The sequence below is a fragment of the Gekko japonicus genome, unplaced genomic scaffold (assembly GCF_001447785.1).
Source record: "Gekko japonicus isolate JY-2015 unplaced genomic scaffold, Gekko_japonicus_V1.1 scaffold313, whole genome shotgun sequence".
Lineage (NCBI taxonomy): Eukaryota > Metazoa > Chordata > Lepidosauria > Squamata > Gekkonidae > Gekko > Gekko japonicus.
In genome coordinates this window covers 1,240,592-1,257,903 of record NW_015174283.1, presented here as the reverse complement: position 1 = coordinate 1,257,903, position 17,312 = coordinate 1,240,592, and the positions used below count along the sequence as shown (strand labels likewise).

The 17,312-nt window shown below is 54.0% G+C and overlaps 1 protein-coding gene across 1 annotated transcript in view; it reads right to left on the bottom strand.

Annotated features, from left to right (window-relative positions):
* Window positions 1-17,312, bottom strand: part of NRXN2 (neurexin 2) — a 419,710-nt gene that overhangs the window by 211,598 nt on the left and 190,800 nt on the right. Inside the window, exons 9-13 of the mRNA XM_015423902.1 lie at window positions 17,164-17,309; window positions 15,292-15,730; window positions 13,420-13,803; window positions 8,964-9,167; window positions 4,332-4,358 (exon numbers count right to left, since the gene is read on the bottom strand). Of these exons, the coding sequence (XP_015279388.1) occupies window positions 4,332-4,358; window positions 8,964-9,167; window positions 13,420-13,803; window positions 15,292-15,730; window positions 17,164-17,309 (1,200 nt within the window). The remainder of the gene's footprint in view (window positions 1-4,331; window positions 4,359-8,963; window positions 9,168-13,419; window positions 13,804-15,291; window positions 15,731-17,163; window positions 17,310-17,312) is intronic.

Genomic DNA, 17,312 nt, shown 5'->3' with positions numbered 1-17,312 from the left:
AAAAAAGTTTGCTCCCTCCCACAGAGAACTCTTTTCTTTTTGGTTACCGTACCTAGCACCAAACTGAGCTTCTAAAAAACAGTCTGGTTGCAGAATAGCCAAGCTGCACTGAACGGCCTCCCAGGGTTTCTCCCTCCCCAGCCATGAGCCAGTTAAGGGAACACCCCTCAGGAGAATTCCCTTTTGCTGGCCCCCCAGGCTGGGTCCTCTAAGAGGCCTTGGGCTCAGTTAAATTCCCGGGCCCCACCTCTTCAAGGGGCTCGAAGGGCTGCCCACTCTGGGTTAGGAAATACCTGGGGATTTGGGGGAGGGCAGGATTTGAGGAGGGGAGGGGCCTCACCAAGATATACTGGCAGAAGAGTCCTCCCTCCAGAGCAGCCATTTTCTCGAGTGGAACTGATCTGTCGTCTGGAGACCGGTTGTCACTCCAGATCTCAAGGCCACACCTGGAGGTTGGCTTCCCTAAGGGGACTCCCACCCAGCTCCCTGATACACCCCACATCTCTCTCCAGCCCCACCCCAAAAGATCACGTGATCACATCTCACTTCAGTCCCTCCTGCCCCACCAGTCGGCTAATCCGGAGAGTCTAAACCCGCCACCCCCGGGCGGACGTTAGACCATTATTTATAAACTACCCCAATCCCTTGAGCCAAGATGCAGCCGGATCTCAAAGCAGGGACCCCCGGGGGGGTCTCTCCCCAGCTCCCAGAAGGAAACAGAGCCAAGGCTGGCCGCACCAGAGAGGACAGGAACGAGGGTGGGACTTAATCTCAGCCAGACATCAACAGAGCTGGGTCCTGCTGCCTCCTGCCGGGGCCATGGCTCAGGGCAGCAAAGCTCAAGAGTACCACTGAACATGCACAGAACGCCTTTCGTGACCATCGGCGCACATGGATTTTTAGATTTGCATCTGAAAAGGTGCCGGAGCCTCACACTCTTTTTACAAAGCAGGCCCCCGGGAGGGGCACAGTCCGAGTGCTAGGATGTCTGGGGTCCTTTCCTCCGTGTGTATCTTTGAAATTCAGTTTTGCAATCTGGCTTGCGGTAATCAGCAGGTCTGTAATATCGTTTGGCGCGTTGTCTTGACAGCGGAGAAGTGATTTCTGCCAATGATTAATGTATTGATTTTTATCACTGCAACGCTCTTCACAAACCATAGCCTCGGCATCTGGCCTCCTAGTCCCCAGCCGCTCTCTCTCCTTACGCAGCCTTGGGAGCCCCCACCCCCTTCCGTCAGCCTCAGTTTCCTCTCCCCCCCCCTTCCGGACTGGCTCTCCGTGGCACAGGCTGCTGGCTAAGGAACTTACCTGCGGCGGCAAAAGGCGCTTCTCTGGTTTCCCACGGTCCGGCTTCCCCTGGCGTTGGCATCCTGGCAACCCCACACCTACCTGCCTGCTCACTGGCGAGGAGGGAAAATCTGCCCGGGATTGGGGAGGCCTGTCGGGGCATCCTTGATAACAGCAAGTTCATGTGGCACGGGGAAGCTTGCCACCGGGTACGCAGAGCGGCCATCTCGGTGCTTGTCAGAGAGGAATCGGGATGAACCTTGGGATGGGGAGAGTCAGGAGAGACTGGAACGTCCTTGTGCCTCCACGGGGGCGGGGGGGATGGAGCCTGAGGAAGTGTATACTCTGGGGATCCCCCACCCCTTTTGAGCCTGTGGGCACCTTTGGAATTCTGACACGGTGTGGTGGGTGCAACCACAAAATGGCTGCCATGGGAGGTGTGGCCAGCCACAAAATGGCTGCCGCTGCCTACCTTCAGTCACACAGTGGAGGATCCTTGTGCTGCTGCAGCAGCTGCCCGGGAAGCACTTAAAAAAATAATGATCTGCACAGCCAATCAAATCTCCAGTGGCCAATCAGAAGCTCTGCTGGGCCAAAGACCCAACTGACCTCACCTGCTTTCTAATAACCCTTGCCGGGGGCCAGGTGTTGGAACAGATGACCTATTCTAGCTAACTAGATGGTGCTGGGTGCTGGTCGCATGGAGATGGGAGACGGAGACGGAGATGGGAGGGCAGAAACGGAGGAAATTGCCCCTAAGAGTAGCATCCTACTTCACAGGAAAGGATCAGACAGCAGGAAGGAAAGGATGCTCTGTGTGTCCTGCCCTCTCTATCTGTCTAAACTCTTTGGTGCCATCTCTCAAGTCTGAGGCGGGAGACAGTGCCAAAGCCCTCTGATTCCAACATCAGGAAAGGTGTCGGGGGGGGGGGCATGGCTGGGGGGACCCCTGGTATTTCCCATGGGAGACTCAGTAAAACATATTGTTTGTAGAAGAAATACCACAGAAGGCTGGTTTTCCGTCTGAGAAGTCTGGGGCTCCAAGCAGGGACATCACACCCCTGCAGGCTTCCCAAGTGCTTACCGTGATTCGGCAGGGGACACAGACATCTTTGCAGGATCATTCCTGCGGGGACAACAGACGCGCCACACCATGCCGTCGCCAGGAAGTGACGCTGGGTGACGCTCTGGCAATGGGGCTCGAAACTCAATGGTACCATCGAGTTTTCAGCCCCATTGCCAGAGCGTCACCCAGCGTCACTTCCTGGCGACGGCATGCTGTGTTACAGGGAGGAATGGACCGGCCGGGGAGCATGTTTCCCCCGCTGGATTGCGGTAGTTACATGGGAACCTGGCCCAGTTTGTCAAAGTAAAGAGACACAACCATGACGTTCTGTCGTGTTGAGCAAAGGAACGGGCCCATCTTTTGCAGGGCAGTGCTGCTTAGAAAGATGTGAGATCCTCCTTTTGTCTCAAAAGGCCACGTGGAATGCCAGTCGCACCTACCTGCTGTAGTGTGGTTGGACCGCAGTGGGATTACACGGGGACTGGGAGGTGTCACAGAAGGACAAGGGATCTGGCTTTGGATCTCACAAGAGCTTCTGTCCATGAGCAGCAAAAAAGACATTGCAAGAGGCATTTGGTTGTCTTTTGGGGGAGGCTGAACTGACGCCTGCCCCACCTTGTCCAACTTGCATATATGTAAATGGACGGACATTTCAAAAGCATGCCAAGGGAAGTGCCCCGGTGATGGATGCCCCTGGCACCTCCTGCCAGTGTGGAAAGGAATACACCGGCACATTCTCTACTGACAGTGTTAGCCTTGGGGACGCCGCTGATTTTCAGTCCACCTTCTGCTTTGCAAACGGGTAGGAGAGCGAAATATTTGTTCCGGCCTAGCTGGGCTTTGTTGGGGCAGCCTTGCAGGCCTTGAGGTGTGTTCCCAGGAGTAATTCGGAGCCCCACTTTAGGGATTCTCATCCCCAGAGTCCTCAAAAGGGGCTGGGCACTCCTATATGCTAACACCCTGTCAGAAAAACACTGCCCCCAAATGGTGCGTGTGTGTCTGTGTGAAGCTCTTCTCTCAGGTGTATACCAGGATAGTTAAGCTGGTTTGAAACTGGTGCAGTCTAACTCAGCTGCAAGGGGGCAGGAATGTCAGCGCTATGCCCTCTTGCTCCCCCGCACCCCTCCAACCGTCACCCCTTTCTCCCCCCACAGCCTCCCATCACGAACCAGGCTGAGTTCAAAGGAGCCCCCCCCCCGCAAGAGGGAACTCCTGCTTCTCTGAGCTGTAGGTTGGAGCTTCATTCCTGTAGCTGTCGATGACGTTTCATGCAGATGTTCAGCAGCGGGGTGGGGCGTCTTCTTCTCCAGCCGCTCCTAGGCTGTGTATCTCCGAAAACATTCTCTGCTCCACAGAGACTGGAGTGTACCCCCAAAATCCCCCCCCCGAATATAAAGGGCACGGAGCCTTTTGTTCCCTGAGAAACTCTAAAGCTCCAGGGATTTTTGTTGAATTCCTGACCTCCCACAAGCCCTTGCAAAAGAGGAAACTGAGGTACGGAAAAGGGAAATGGCGCAACTCCCCTCGAGGGTGTCGTAAAGAGAACCCAGGAATCCTGGCTCCCAGCTGGTTTCAGGGGCTGAAGTTGATGCCACATTTTTAAGGCATGGCAGTGGGAAAGGGGAGTGTACCGTGCCAACACTCTCCTCCGTGTGAAGCCACCATGTTGGAAGAATAATGTGAATCCGAAGGGCTGCTTTAAAGGACGGAAGGAAGCGGCAGGATGGGCCTGTTCTGTTCCAGGAGCTGGGGACAGAGCCCGTTTGACCACTGGCCCACTAGCCCTCCCCCGCCTCCCCTCTTACGGTAACCTTAACCCTTCCCCCTCCAGTTTAATACTCCTTCGGACACCCGACACACACATACGCATGCCCCTTCGTCTTCAGAAATGCAAAACGAAAACCACAGGATTCAAAGAGCAAGTAGAAGAAAGGAGCAGACGAGAAAGAAAGAAAGAAAAAAAGAAATGTCAACTTACTGGGGTTACAGCCTATCCTGACACAGTCTGAGGGGGGGGGGGGGGCGAGGGCGGGGAAGGGAGAGAGAAGAGAACGAGAGAGTTTTATATCCTTCAAGGTAACTTCTGCCACCAAATACCCAAAAAAAGATGCAGCCCACCATCTGGGGACAGACGCGCAACGAGGTGGACACTTGCCCTTGCACTGAGGAGTGTGTGTGTGTTGGGGGGGGGGGTGCAGTCCCGGCCCCCCTGAGGAGCAAGAGTGGGAGAGGACTCTGGTATGTATGTCCTTCCACATCCCTGTCCTCTGCGGAGCAGTTGGAGTCTCCTCCCCACCTCCCTGCCAGCACCAATCTCCTCTGGGATGAAGCTGCAGCGGTCCCTCTGTCTATGCACAAAGCAGCTCATTTTACCAGGGGCAAGGAGAGTGTGTTTCTCCGAGTAGGAAGGCACTTCAGCGAGAATGCATAAGCTGAACTTATGACCTAAAGTCAGGAGGCACGGTGGAGAGTGCTGTCAAGTTGCGGCCGATGTATGGCAACCCCTCACAGGGTTTTCAAGGTAAGAGACAAACAGAGGTGGCTTCCCATTGCCTGCCTCTGACTAGCAACCCTGGACGTCCTTGGTGGTCTCCCACCCAAATCCTGACCAGGGCTGATACTGTTTGGCTTCCAGCATCCAACGAGATGGGGCTAGCCTGGGCCATCCAGTTCATGGCAACAAAGGATCGACCCCGATATTGACAGCCTGTCCCACTCCCAGGTCCTGTGGTTTATGAAAGACTCTGGAAAGCTGGGTCCCAGCCCCACCAGAGAGATTACAGCAGGATTGTCTCCTCTACGATAGGTCACTCTGATTGCCTTTGAAAAGAGCTTAGGTATGTCTAAATAAGCTGTTGCCAGAACCTGGGCAGTCAGAAATTCCTGCTTCTAGCACTGAGGACAGAACACAGAAACCAGCCGCAAGACTCTCACAAGGTCACTAAGCTCCTCATAGGGTGGCCAGGTCTTCCCTGGGTCCCAGCAGGGGGCTCCAGCCCAGCTCCTGGAGTCCTCTGGTGCACGTGCTAAGTGGCATCATTGCACCGGGCACGTCATGTGGGGGGCGCTCTAGCATTTGGGTAAAAAACTCTATGGTCACCATAGAGTTTTTACCCAAACGCTAGAGTTTCCTCCACACGATGTCCCTGGCACTATGATGTCACCTCCAGGGTTGATGTAAAGGTTGTACTTTTGAGAAAGCATGGGCGGAACGCAGCATATTGCAGCTAGCCATTGCGTGAAGTAAACTTTGGAATCTTCACTTCAGAAATTGTTTTCCCACTTTTGAGACGTTCCTCAGATGTAAACATTCAGTGGTGGGCCTTTTATTACATAAATATTTATTCTTTGCTTCTGGAGGCATGTCCTGCAGGAACGCCAGTGTTACATTGCTTCACAGCATTTTCAGGTCGTTTATACTGTTTCAATAACATTTGTAGAGACTGGTTTTGTTTTGCCTTGTGACGTGTGTATTTACTGTGATGTTTATTGCACACATATAAAATTTCTCTGACTATTTGGAGCATTCTTTGAAATATTATTGACAGTTTATACAGTTTTCTTTGTCATAACCTCCAGGTGGAGCCTGAAGATCTCCTAGAATTAGACATCTCCAGGCAACAGAGATCAGTTCGCCTGGAGAAAATGGCTGCTTTGAAGGGTGGAATTTATGGCATTACACCCCACTGTCCAGCCCTGACCTGGATAGCCCAGGCTAGCCCAATCCCGTAAGATCTCAGAAGCTAAGCAGGGTTGGCCTTGGCTAGTATTTGGAAAGGCGACCTCCAAGGAATACCAGGATTGTGACGCAGAGGCAGGCAATGGCAAACTGCTCCAAAATGTCTCTTGCCTTAAAAAAACCATGTCTAGCTTGCCACCTAGTGGTGCATAATGCTAAAAGAGCTAGAACTTCTGGCTGCCAGACAATCTTAGGATCTCCTGGCTATTCTACAAACAATGCCTAATAATACTAAAACTAATACTAATAATAATAATAAAACCCTCACTCCTGCCCCAAATGCACCCTCAAAAACTTCTGGTATTTCCCAATCCATAGTTGTGATTGGTGGGTAAGAATGAAGCCTGATGAATATGTAGAAACTGCAAGGGCCGCCATAGGTGTGCGTGGCTAAGCTTCAGGGCCTTGTTTACATCTTCCCTCTCCCTGTTTGGAGCAGGGCAGTGGCTCACTGTCAGGACATCTGCCTTATCTGCAGATCATGTCACAACCTGGAAGCCCGTCTTGGATCTCTCTAGTCTGGGGGGGACACCAACGTTTGCAGTGAGAATTGACAGTCCCCAGGGCCCATTCCGTCAATGGCTGCCATTACCCAGCATAGTTCCCCATTTGTTGGGATACGCACTGGCAAATTCTTGGGGTGGGTGGGTTGGTATTTTTTGTACTTTTCATATGTGTACGTGTGCGCGCGCATGTGTGCTGAGTGTGTGGGCCCCTGGAAGTCATGGTGACCTCTGGTGACTGACCCCTCCTGGGGGCCTGGAGGATATTCAGAGAGGTGGCTGAATGAAGCCTGCCCCCACCTCCGCCTCCCGACTGCTGGTATTCCAAGGAGGTCTCCCATCCAAGGACTTGCCAGAGCTGGCTCTGCTTAGCTTCCGAGATCGGGCCTGCCTGGGGCTACCCAGGTCAGGGCACACTGGCAAATTCTGACGGTCTCACTCAGGTGCCGGCGACACCCATAGCTCTGGATCTGAAGGTTTTCTGGGCACTGTTTGGGTCTGGGATGGTCAATGCCAATGTTGAAGTTCACCAAATTTTGGACTGTCATTGCAGCACATACAAGGCCTTAGAGGCAATCAGGGAACGTGCTAAAGGTGGGACCGCTGGGACTCAGTTTCTCCCAGGTGATCTCTTGCATCATCCAAGCCAGGCTGGAACTGCTGCTTTGTGCACAGACACACTCTCCTCATGCGGGAGGGGGGGACTGTCTGGGCCGTTTCTTCTTTGGTGCCCCACCCCTCTCCGCCCCTCACCTCCTTTGCCTGGGGTCCCTCAGTGCCGGCAAGTGGCCACCTTGCAAAGACCAGCTGTGCAGGAGAAGGAGGACCGGGCAGCCCTTTCCTTCCCCCGCCCCAAAGCTATAAATAAAGGGCAAGTAAAGGGCAGTGCCGAGCTCAGAGGCAAGGGGGCATCACACTCCCTTCAGCACCCAAGTGTGCTTCCCAGTACAGAGTTTTTCTCGTATCTGCACTGGCGCCCACTTCCTGGAAGTCCGGCTGCTCCCTCGGAACCTCCAGAGACTGAGGAGCCCTCCCACCCAATGTGGCCACGCTCCATGATAAGAGGGTGCCCAGAAACCTGCCTGGCACTGTGGGCAGGGCATAAGATGGGTACGGGGAAGGCAACAGGGCGAGATGGGGAGCCCGGAAAGGACCCTGCAGGGAAAGTGTTGCCGGCAGAGTGGGCGGGTGCTCCCTCCACTGCTCCTCGGTCTCTGCTGGCACAGGGAGTTTCCACCAAGGGTGGCTCCCTTCCCAGGAAAGGGCGGCCAAGTCTTCCCTTCCACAGGCTACACAGCTGGGCTCGGTGCGCATCGTCAACCGCAACAGAACAGTGGGAGCAAACAGCCACAGGACCGAAATCCCCTCCCACGGGGGCCAACGTGGGGCAAAGGAAAAGCCCCGGGTGGGGGTGGGGTGGGGGGGAGGCGGGGAGAAGAATCCCAGGGAGCTGCAGTGGGAGGGGGTGTGACGCGGGGAGGAGGAAGAGAGTCATGCCAGGGACGGAGCAGGCAGCCATGGGTTAGGGCATTTGGTCGCAGTGGCTGTTTGCTCTGGGCTGGCCATTGACGTGCCAATGAAGGGTCAAAAACCAAGGTGGAGTGGGGGAAAGAGCCACACTGGGGTCTTTAGAAAGGGGGGGGGGGGGGGAGGAAAGAACCCCTTTCTCTGCTTGGCCTCCTAGTGGGGCCCAGAAAAGTGCTGGGAGAGAAACACCCGCCCTTTTCTGTGCTCCGTCACTGGCCGGCGTTGGCAGAGAGGGCAGCCCCCCGGGGTTTTCCAAAGGGACCCAGCCCGCTCTGGCCCCAGCGGAAAGGACTCAGTTTCCCCCAAGGCTGGCCGTGGTTCTTTCCAAAGACCCAGTGGATGCAGGGAAGCACCAAGAGAGCATTACCCAGAACCCATTGCAATGCAACATTTTGTTTTGCCTTCGTGAAAGAGGCAGCTGTGAAAAATGGTGCTGTTTCAGAAAGCAAAATCCACAGGATCTGTGAGCAGAGCACAAGAGGGATCTAGTCTCCGGCTGACAGACCTTTCCTTTAAAAAGCCTGTGCATCCTGCGTTCCAGCCAGAGGCTTGGATCCACCGGAGCAGTTTCAGAGACAGGACAGTTTCCGCCTGCAGAGTGTGCCTTTCTCGCATCATCCTCCCTCTTGCAGCCCAAAATGCCCCCAGGAGCAATAGTTGGGCTGCAGCAAAAGGGAAGGAGACGAGAATCATCCTGCCTGTAGAAATGCTCCATAGGATCCAAGCCATAGCGTCCTTGGTGCAGATTCCCCCATTAGAATTATTGCAGGGAGCTTCTTTTAGCTGGCAGCACAGGGCCAGGGACCGGGCCAGCCCGGCAGAGCTCCGGCATGTCGGTTACCTAGATTGACAGTGAGCTTCATCTGGCCCCCGTCGAGCTCCAGGCGGAGGGTGTCGGCCGACTCCTTGGAGGTGGTGGCCATCATGAAGCCATAGGCCCGCTGCGACATGAAGCGGAGGGACACGTCTTCGGCCTCTGTATGCATGACCGTCGGCAGCATGATCTTCATGTACATGCTCCCATCGTAGCTCAGCACCGTGGCCTCTGCCCGACACCGGATAGAAGAGAGGAGGCAAGGAAGGGAAGGATTATTTTCCTGGGACTCTTCCAAGGGGACGGAATCAGCTCCCCTAGCAGAGCCCCGATGGCAAACCTACACGGATCAGCCCTGTCTGCTTCTGGCCTTGAAGGGACTTTGGTGTAGTGGTTAGGAGCGCAGACTCTACTCCGGGAGAACCAGGTTTGATTTCCCCACTCCTCCACTTGCAGCTGCTGAGTGACCTTGGGCAAGCCACAGTTCTGTCAGAGCTGTCCTTGAAAAAGCAGTTCTCTCAAGAGCTCTCTCAGCCCCACCTACCTCTCAGGGTGTCTGTTGTGGGGAGGGGAGGGGAAGGGAAAGGAGTTTGTAAGCCGCTCTGAGACTCTGAATGAAGGGCAGGGTATGAATACAATCTCTTCTTCTTCTTCTAAGGGAGGAAAGTGCAAACTCTCATGTGCAATTTTGTGCCTCTTCTTCAAAGCTCTGGCTTCCTTGGCGGCTGGACCGAGAAACCTGGCCAGGTCCAACTGGTCTGTGCCTCCTCCTCTACCTGGGGGTCTGGCCTGCCATAAGGAATGATGGAATCATAGAGTTGGAAGGGACCTCCAGGGTCATCTAGTCCAACCCCCTGCACAATGCATGAAATTCACAACTACCTCCCCCTCCACACCCCCAGTGACTGCTGTTCCAAACCCAGAAGATGGCAAAAAACCCTCCAGGATCTCCAGCAAAACTGGCGGGGAGACTTGATCCCAAAGTAGCAACCAGCATTTCTCCGGGTGTGTACGAAAGGGCCACAAGAACTAAGCACTGATGCAGCCTTTCCCCCCTCTCATGATCTTGCTGGGTTTCTACAATGTGGACCTGATTCTCCACAACCATGGCACCTTTTCAATAGCACAGTATGGCCAAATCTGTGGTTGGGTGGGGGATGGCTCCACTTAGGTCAGAGGGCAAAGAATAGTAAGGTGGGGGAGATGAGCTAAACCAGTTCTCTGCTTCTGTTGACTCCAGTTTCTTGGACTGGACTAAGAGCCGAAGCTAGACATTGACTTTTTAAAAGAGTTGGGTCTAGGTTCCCTGGACCCAACTCGGGTTCTCCGCAACCACATAGGAGCTGTGCAGAATGGGTATTGGACCACAGTCACAGTGAGAGGAAGGGCTCCTGCCCCCCCCGACGCTTTCCATGCTGAAACAGTGCCGGAGGGGGAGTTATCTGCCTGTTTTTGCTGCTCTGTGTGCACAGAATACTCCACATTGAGCAGCAAAAATGGGGAAATAACTACCCCCCCCAGTGCTGCTCAGACTGAAAAACAACTGGGGGGTGGCAGGAGTCCTGCCTCTCCCGCCCCACAACAGCATTTTGAGCCCCAAAGACCTCTGCTTTATTTTTTGATAGCTATTTCCCACAGCTGCTGGCAATGCTCCCTCTAAGCTGTGGAGTCTTGTGAGCAAAAATTCTGCTTTGTGAGCTATTGGCACTAAAGTTGGGAGTGAGTGATTTGGTTACTGCATAGTTTGCTCTGGAGCCATCCTTCCTGAGCTAAGGCAAAAATGTGTGGGCCGGAGGCTAGAAAACTGTGAGCTGGCTCACACTAACTCAGCTCAGAGGGAACACTGTGGGGAATCTGGATTGGAACACCCGGACCCAACTCTTTTTAAAAAAGTAACACTTAGTTGGGCCCTAAGATGGCCTTTCATAGGCTTCTTCTTACTGTGAGATTCCAGGGCAAATATCAATTGTTTTTGTTCCCATTGTACAGACAGGGCCCCAGAAATTCAAGTAAGCCGTGTCAAGAATAGCTTAACCAAAGTTATCCACTTGTGATGCATCTCGAGCTGGTATACGCCCAGAGGCACACTAGGAAGCTGAAATGGCCCATGAACAAGGCAAGCTAATTAACTCCCGCGATGCTACCAGTCAGCGCTGCAGGGGTTGCTGCGTTCAAACCCCACACCAAATGGGCCCAAATGATGGGCGCTGGCTCACCCATTGACTCCTTCATGCAAACTGGCAGTGTCAGTTCCAGGTTTCGGGGGGCCCTCGGCAGACAATGCCCAGGGGCCCCCTTCTGCCCACCACCAGTTCCTCCTCTTACCTCCCTTTCCTTCCCACCCACCCACGGGCCCCCCACCTGACTGGGCACCATTTCCCCACCTTCACAAACCCTCCCAACACCCGCACTCACAGGCTTCTGCATGCCCTTTCCCCGAGAGTGCTGCCTGGTGCGTGCGGATGGTAGTGCGGCAGCTGTGGCCTTCGGGAGCGCCTCCGCTGTGCGCAACCCGCACACACTTCTCCATCGATCCTGGGAAGCTGGAAGCATGGGTGATTGCAGTGTTTGGAAGCCAGTGGGTAGGGAAGGGCGCATGGAGAGGTGGCAGGGGAGATGGATGGGTGAGAGAGACAACAGTGGGCCCCACCAGAAGCCTTGGGCCCCAGCAGCTGCCCCACCTCAGGGTATGCTGATGACGGCCCTGCAAACTGGCAGTGGCGCAGGATGGAGTAAACTGATCGTTATCAGTTATCATCATCATTATTCAAGAGGGCTTTTCTTTGTGGGCGCTACAAAATGATTCACAAAGTTACTTGGACAAATCGTTAGGGACTGCGGTCTGCCCTACTGTGTATAGTCTGGTGTAAGTGGGAGCCTACTATGTAACCTTGCATCATTTACGTGTCATGTCAACACTTATGTTTTGCTTCAATCCTGTTTTTTAGGTTTCTGGCTGGTTCTACAACCCAAATCCTATTTCACTGTCTACTGAGTGTCCCACCCTGTTGATTGTATTGACTCGCTCTGTGTAATCCGCCTTGAGCCCTAGTCAGAAAGGGGGACTATAAATAATGCAAATAAAAATAAACAGATTGGTGGCACCACAGCTCCTGAGGCACTGGCAGAGCTGCTGCAGTTGGGTTTTGCTTGCTCCTGGCTGCCCATCGCCTTCCATAAGAACACAAGAGAAGCCAATGTTGGATCAGGCCAGTGGTCCATCCAGTCTAACACTCTGCCACAAAGTGGCCAAAAATACCAGGTGCCCTCAGGAGGTCCAGCAGTGGGGCCAGGACACTAGAAGCCCTCCCAGTGTTGCCCCCTCCCCCCAAGCACCAAGAATACAGAGCATCACTTGCCCCAGACTGAGAGTTCCTATCTATAAGAGCCAAGAGTTCCAGGGCAGTGGCCCACTGAGAACTTCCCCTGTAAAGTAAATGGCCAGTCTGTCCCTTGCACACACCCTGGCTTGGATCCAGAACAGTGGTGGACTGCAGGATTTCCACCTGTGGAGCAAGACTTCCTTGCCTTTCCCCACCCATAGGCGAACTAGGCAGTCACCTAGGGCACCAGGCTTTAGGAGAAGCCACAGCATCAGCAACTGATGGCTTTTTACAGACCTACATATGGCTCTTCTTGCTGACAAGTATGGACCGCACCAGTTGGGGGGCGGAGCCCGACAAGTCAGGGGAAAGGATGCAGAGAAGAAGGGCCGGGGGGGGGGGGTACTTCTCATCATGCACATGCGAAGTGTGTTGGAAGAAGGCAAAAATGAAGCTGATGGGCAGTAGATTCAAGATGGACAAAAGGAAATACATCTCTACAAAGAGAGTGTGAAATTTGCTGCCAGAGGGTGTAGTGTTGGCTGCAGGGATAGACAGCTATCAAAGGGGATTAGACAAATTCAGGGAGGATAGGTCTGTCACTGGCTACTAGCCATGGTGACTAAAGGGAACCTCCACATTCAGAGGAAGTCAGCCACTGAATCCCAGAGCCAGGAGGCAACATCAGGGGAAGGCCTCGGCCTCTATGCCCTGTTGTTGGCCCTCCAGAGGAACTGGTTGGCCACTGTGTGAGACAGGATGCTGGACTAGGTGGACCACTGGTCTGATCCTGCAGGTCTCTTCTTATGTCCTTAAGCATGGGACACTTATCTCAGCTGAAAATTATGAGGGGCGAGCAGAGGTGGTCTTTGTTTGGGTTCTGTTGCTGATGAGGGCATCAGCTCAAAATGTATTGGGATTGAGGTCCTGTTTGGCAAGTTTGATACTCACTATGTGAATTTCTTCTGTCACTTCTGATTAAGTGGAACGATCCTTCTGGCTTTTCTCTTTTGTTCAGAGTGGAAGCTGAGCCTGAAATGCCCAACATCACCTGGCCTGTCCAAAGTTCCAAACCGGGGTTTGCCTCACGCCAGTTCAAGCTCTTGCCCTCCCTCCCTCCCTCCCTCCCGGCTTGAGCCCCACCCCGCCCCACCCCTCACCTCTCTCACACAAGCGGCCCAGGTAGCCGGTGCCCACACAGTCGCAGATGAAGCGGTTCCAGCCCTCGCGGCAGAGTCCTCCGTTGCGGCAAGGGGAACTGCTGCACTGCTTGAGGGTCTCCCGGGAGCAGAAGCTGGAGACGCCGGACACGCTCTGCACTTCGGCCAGGCGGCGCACGTCCCGGCTCTTGCCATCGATGAAGAGGTCGCGCACGCAGCCCACGTAGCCGTAGTTGAGGAAGGCTGTCCACACCTCCGGAGGCAGGATGAGGTCCAGACGGTTCTCAGGGAGGCCCCCCAGGTACATCTCGCTGTCCAGGTCCAAGATCTCGCTTTCCCCACTGGCTAGGAAGGGCGTGCTGCGGCTGTTCACCGAGATGGAGCCTGGAAGGAACCGCAGGGAGAGAATGCCACGCAGGGCTTCGTTTGCGGTCATCCTGTGACCCACCTGGCCCTGAGTCGTCCTTTTGGGATTACGTGGCTAAGCGGTTCATTTAACCTGCCTACCAGCATACAAAATTTAACTTTGTAGCAATCAGACACAGGACTTTCTCTGCAGCAACACCTGATGCAGAGTAGCTGCGCGAGAGGCACGACTGCCGGGCAGATTTTGACGGCACGATCACACAGGAACATCTGGCAAGTGTCCCGCACCCGGCGGCAACCCATCTCATTCCGCAAAAGACACGGAGTTAAAAAATACCTGGGAAAATGCAGTCTCAAATGGGTTGCGACGGGCCGCAGACGGAGTTTCCCGTGTGATCGCTCCAGCGCGCTCAGATTGCGTCACTGATCCCTCGATGAAGCGCGCCGGAAACACGCGGCAAAGAAACATACCCCAATTCATCAGCTGCTGCGTCTGATCACGCAGTAGCGGGTCAAATCAATGCGGCGCAAATAGGCTCGCTTCCCCCCCCCCCCGCGCGTTTTCCAGCACGTGTGACCGGGATCAGCATATATTTATTTATTATTTAGATATTTATGCCCCAGGGGGATCCAAAGATGCTTACCAAGTCATTCCCCCTGCTTTATTTTATCCAAGCAACAATCCTAGGGAAAAGGCTAGTGACTGGCCTAAGGTCACCCAGTGAGCTTCCTCAGCAGAGTGGGGCTTCAAATGGCAGAGTGGGTCTCTTTGAGAGCCCTCATCTCTCTGAGTGCCAGTTTGGTGTAGTGGTTAGGAGCACGGACTCTAATCTGGAGGGAACCAGGTTTGATTCCCCACTCCTCCACTTGCAGCTGCTGGCGTGACCTTGGGTCAGTCACAAGTTCTTTCAGAGCTGTTCTCTCAAGAGCAGTACTCGAAAACTCTCTCAGCCTCACAAGGGAGTCTGTTGTGGGGAAGGGAAGGGAAAGGAGACTGTAAGCCGCTCTGAGACTCCTTCGGGTAGTGAAGGGCAGGGTATAAATCCAATCTCCTCCTCCTCCTCCTGGCTTGGCACTACACCAAGCTGGCTGTCAGTTCACCTGTTGTCTAGCCTGTTAAGTTCTAGGCACCCAGTGAAAAGATCTTTTTTTTTAATCTGCTCAGGCTTTTTGTTAACTCTTATTTCTCTCTGGCTAACGGGCCCTTGCTGAAATTATTTTATTATGCCTCTTTAACTGCCCTGTCAAAGTTATTTCCCTCAGCTTTTATGCCTCCCTTTTATTTCGCAGTTCTATTGATTTTATTCTGCTGCTTTAGTGACTGGTTTCATCGATATTATCGGTTTCAATAGTTTTATAATACATTTTATGTTTCTTATCGATCTTGTCGTAAGTCACTTCAGGGATGCCTTACAGTGGCTAACAAGGAACATAAATAAACAGAATGAATAAATAATGACCAAAGGCACGCGCGCATCATGCCAGACGGTGGCCCGCCTCGCTCACCCTTGCGCCCGTCGCGCTGGAAGTCCACGTGGCACCACTCGCCATCGTTCACCTTCTTGCTGCTGGCTCGCATCTTGATGCCCCCGGAGCCCATGTCCAGCAGCAGGTAGAGGTAGCCGTCCAGGAGCTCCATGGCGAAGTAGTCCGCCTTGTGCAAGCGCTCCGATCGGGCCTCCTTGGGCGGCTGCAGCCGGCCGTGGCTGAACAGCAGCAACCCGTTGGGCTCCGTGGTTCGGAAGTCAAAGGAGATGGAGCCCGTCTTCTTGGTGTTCCACTTGGGCAGCGAGAGGTAGGCCTCCGGCGACTCAAAGGTCACGGGGTCGAGGGCCGCGACGCTCTCGCATCGGAAGACCAGGTCTCCGTTGATCTTCATCTTGGGGTCGCCTTCTTTGGCCAGTCGCGACAACTCCAACTTGAAGTCATTGTTCTTGTAGACGACCTACCAAATAATGGAACGGGCAAGAGTTGTAACGGAACAGGTCAAGGAAGTGCCTTGTCATAACCTGGTGTGAGGAAGCGCTTTGTCTAGGAGGCTGGAAAAGGGGTTGCCAGGTCCCAGGCTCTTCCTGGCAGGGGATGGGAAAGAGCTTCCTGGGAGTGGGCCCCCCCCCTCAACATCGCTCCGCACAACCTCCCCAACGTTATGATGTCATAGAGTTTTGCCCAAAATACCAGAGCGTTGCTGTGTGACGTCATCATGCTGGGGATGTTGCACTGGGCCGTGGCTGTTGGGGGTGCCCAGAGCAGCTGCCCACGTCCGCTGTTGAGCTGGAGTGGCTCCCTAACTGTATGTTTGTGGGGATTTAAACCCGCCCCCATGTTTTATTTTTAATTTCAGTTTTCTCTGCAAACCAAGCTTGCTGGAAAATCTGTTTAGCGTAAGTGTTTGGCCCTGATCCACAGATTTAGGTATCCGCAGATGGGAGCCACGCAGTTGACATTCGGCATCCCCTCCCGCCACTTCTGCGTACTTCTTTTTCATCTGTATTCAGAATTCACAATAATCTCCTGGCATTTTACTTTGGGCCCTGCAGAAATCTGCTACCCATCCTTTCAGTTCTGCACCTCCCGCAAAGGCAAAAGGCAAGGCCTCCCAGGCACTTGGCACTTCCCCGTCATCCTTCTCTCTGGCACCCGTGGCCTCTCTCCCCACGGACCCAACGCCGCTTACATCATTCTCCTCGCCTCCATTTTATCCAGACTGCTTTGTTACCTGGCAGATTTACGACAGAATCTCCAGACATACTTTTCAATATTAAAAAACAACAACAACACGGAGGAGGGGAGCAATTTGGATCATGCTCATGGGGTGGGAGGGCAATGCATCTTTCCTCCCGTGCCATTTTCAAATGGAAATCCCCTCACCACAGCTGCTCTTAGTGACATTGGGGGGGAGAAGAGAGAGATACCAAAGGGGTGCCTGCCAGTGTTCCTGTACTTGGGCTAGTAGGAGCTCGCCATGTGTGGGGAACTTCCATTAGGTAAGTGATATGGGGGGAAAGCTTACAGCCCCTTCCCTCCCTCCAAGGGGGTCCCAGCTCCAGGTTGAGAAATTCCTGGAGACGGGGAGGAAGAGCCTGGGGAGGGACCTCAGACAGGTGTAATGCCACACAGCCCACTCGCCAAAGCATCCATTTTCTCCTGGGGAACTGATCTCAGCGCTCTGGAGATCAGGTATGGAATTCCGGGAGACCACCTAGAGGTTGGCCACCCAGCTCCCTTAGCCCTTGTCCAAACCAGGACCTCCACGGCCGCTTTTCAACGTTACATCCGGAGATCTGGTTGCACGTCTCTCATGTAGCGTCTGATTTCTCCTCTGCGACAGCAGGGAAACCCAGTGTGAAGCCGGCCCCAGTCCACCTGGTTGCTCACATCTTTAAGGCATCCCATGAAGTTGTTGCTGACCGGGGAGCCCGGCAGGTCAGCCGTGTTGGGGCTCCCTCCGATGTAGAAGAAGTCGTCCGAGCCCAGCATGGTATAGTCCTCTTGGGTGTAGCCGGTCGTGGTAAGGATCCCGTCTA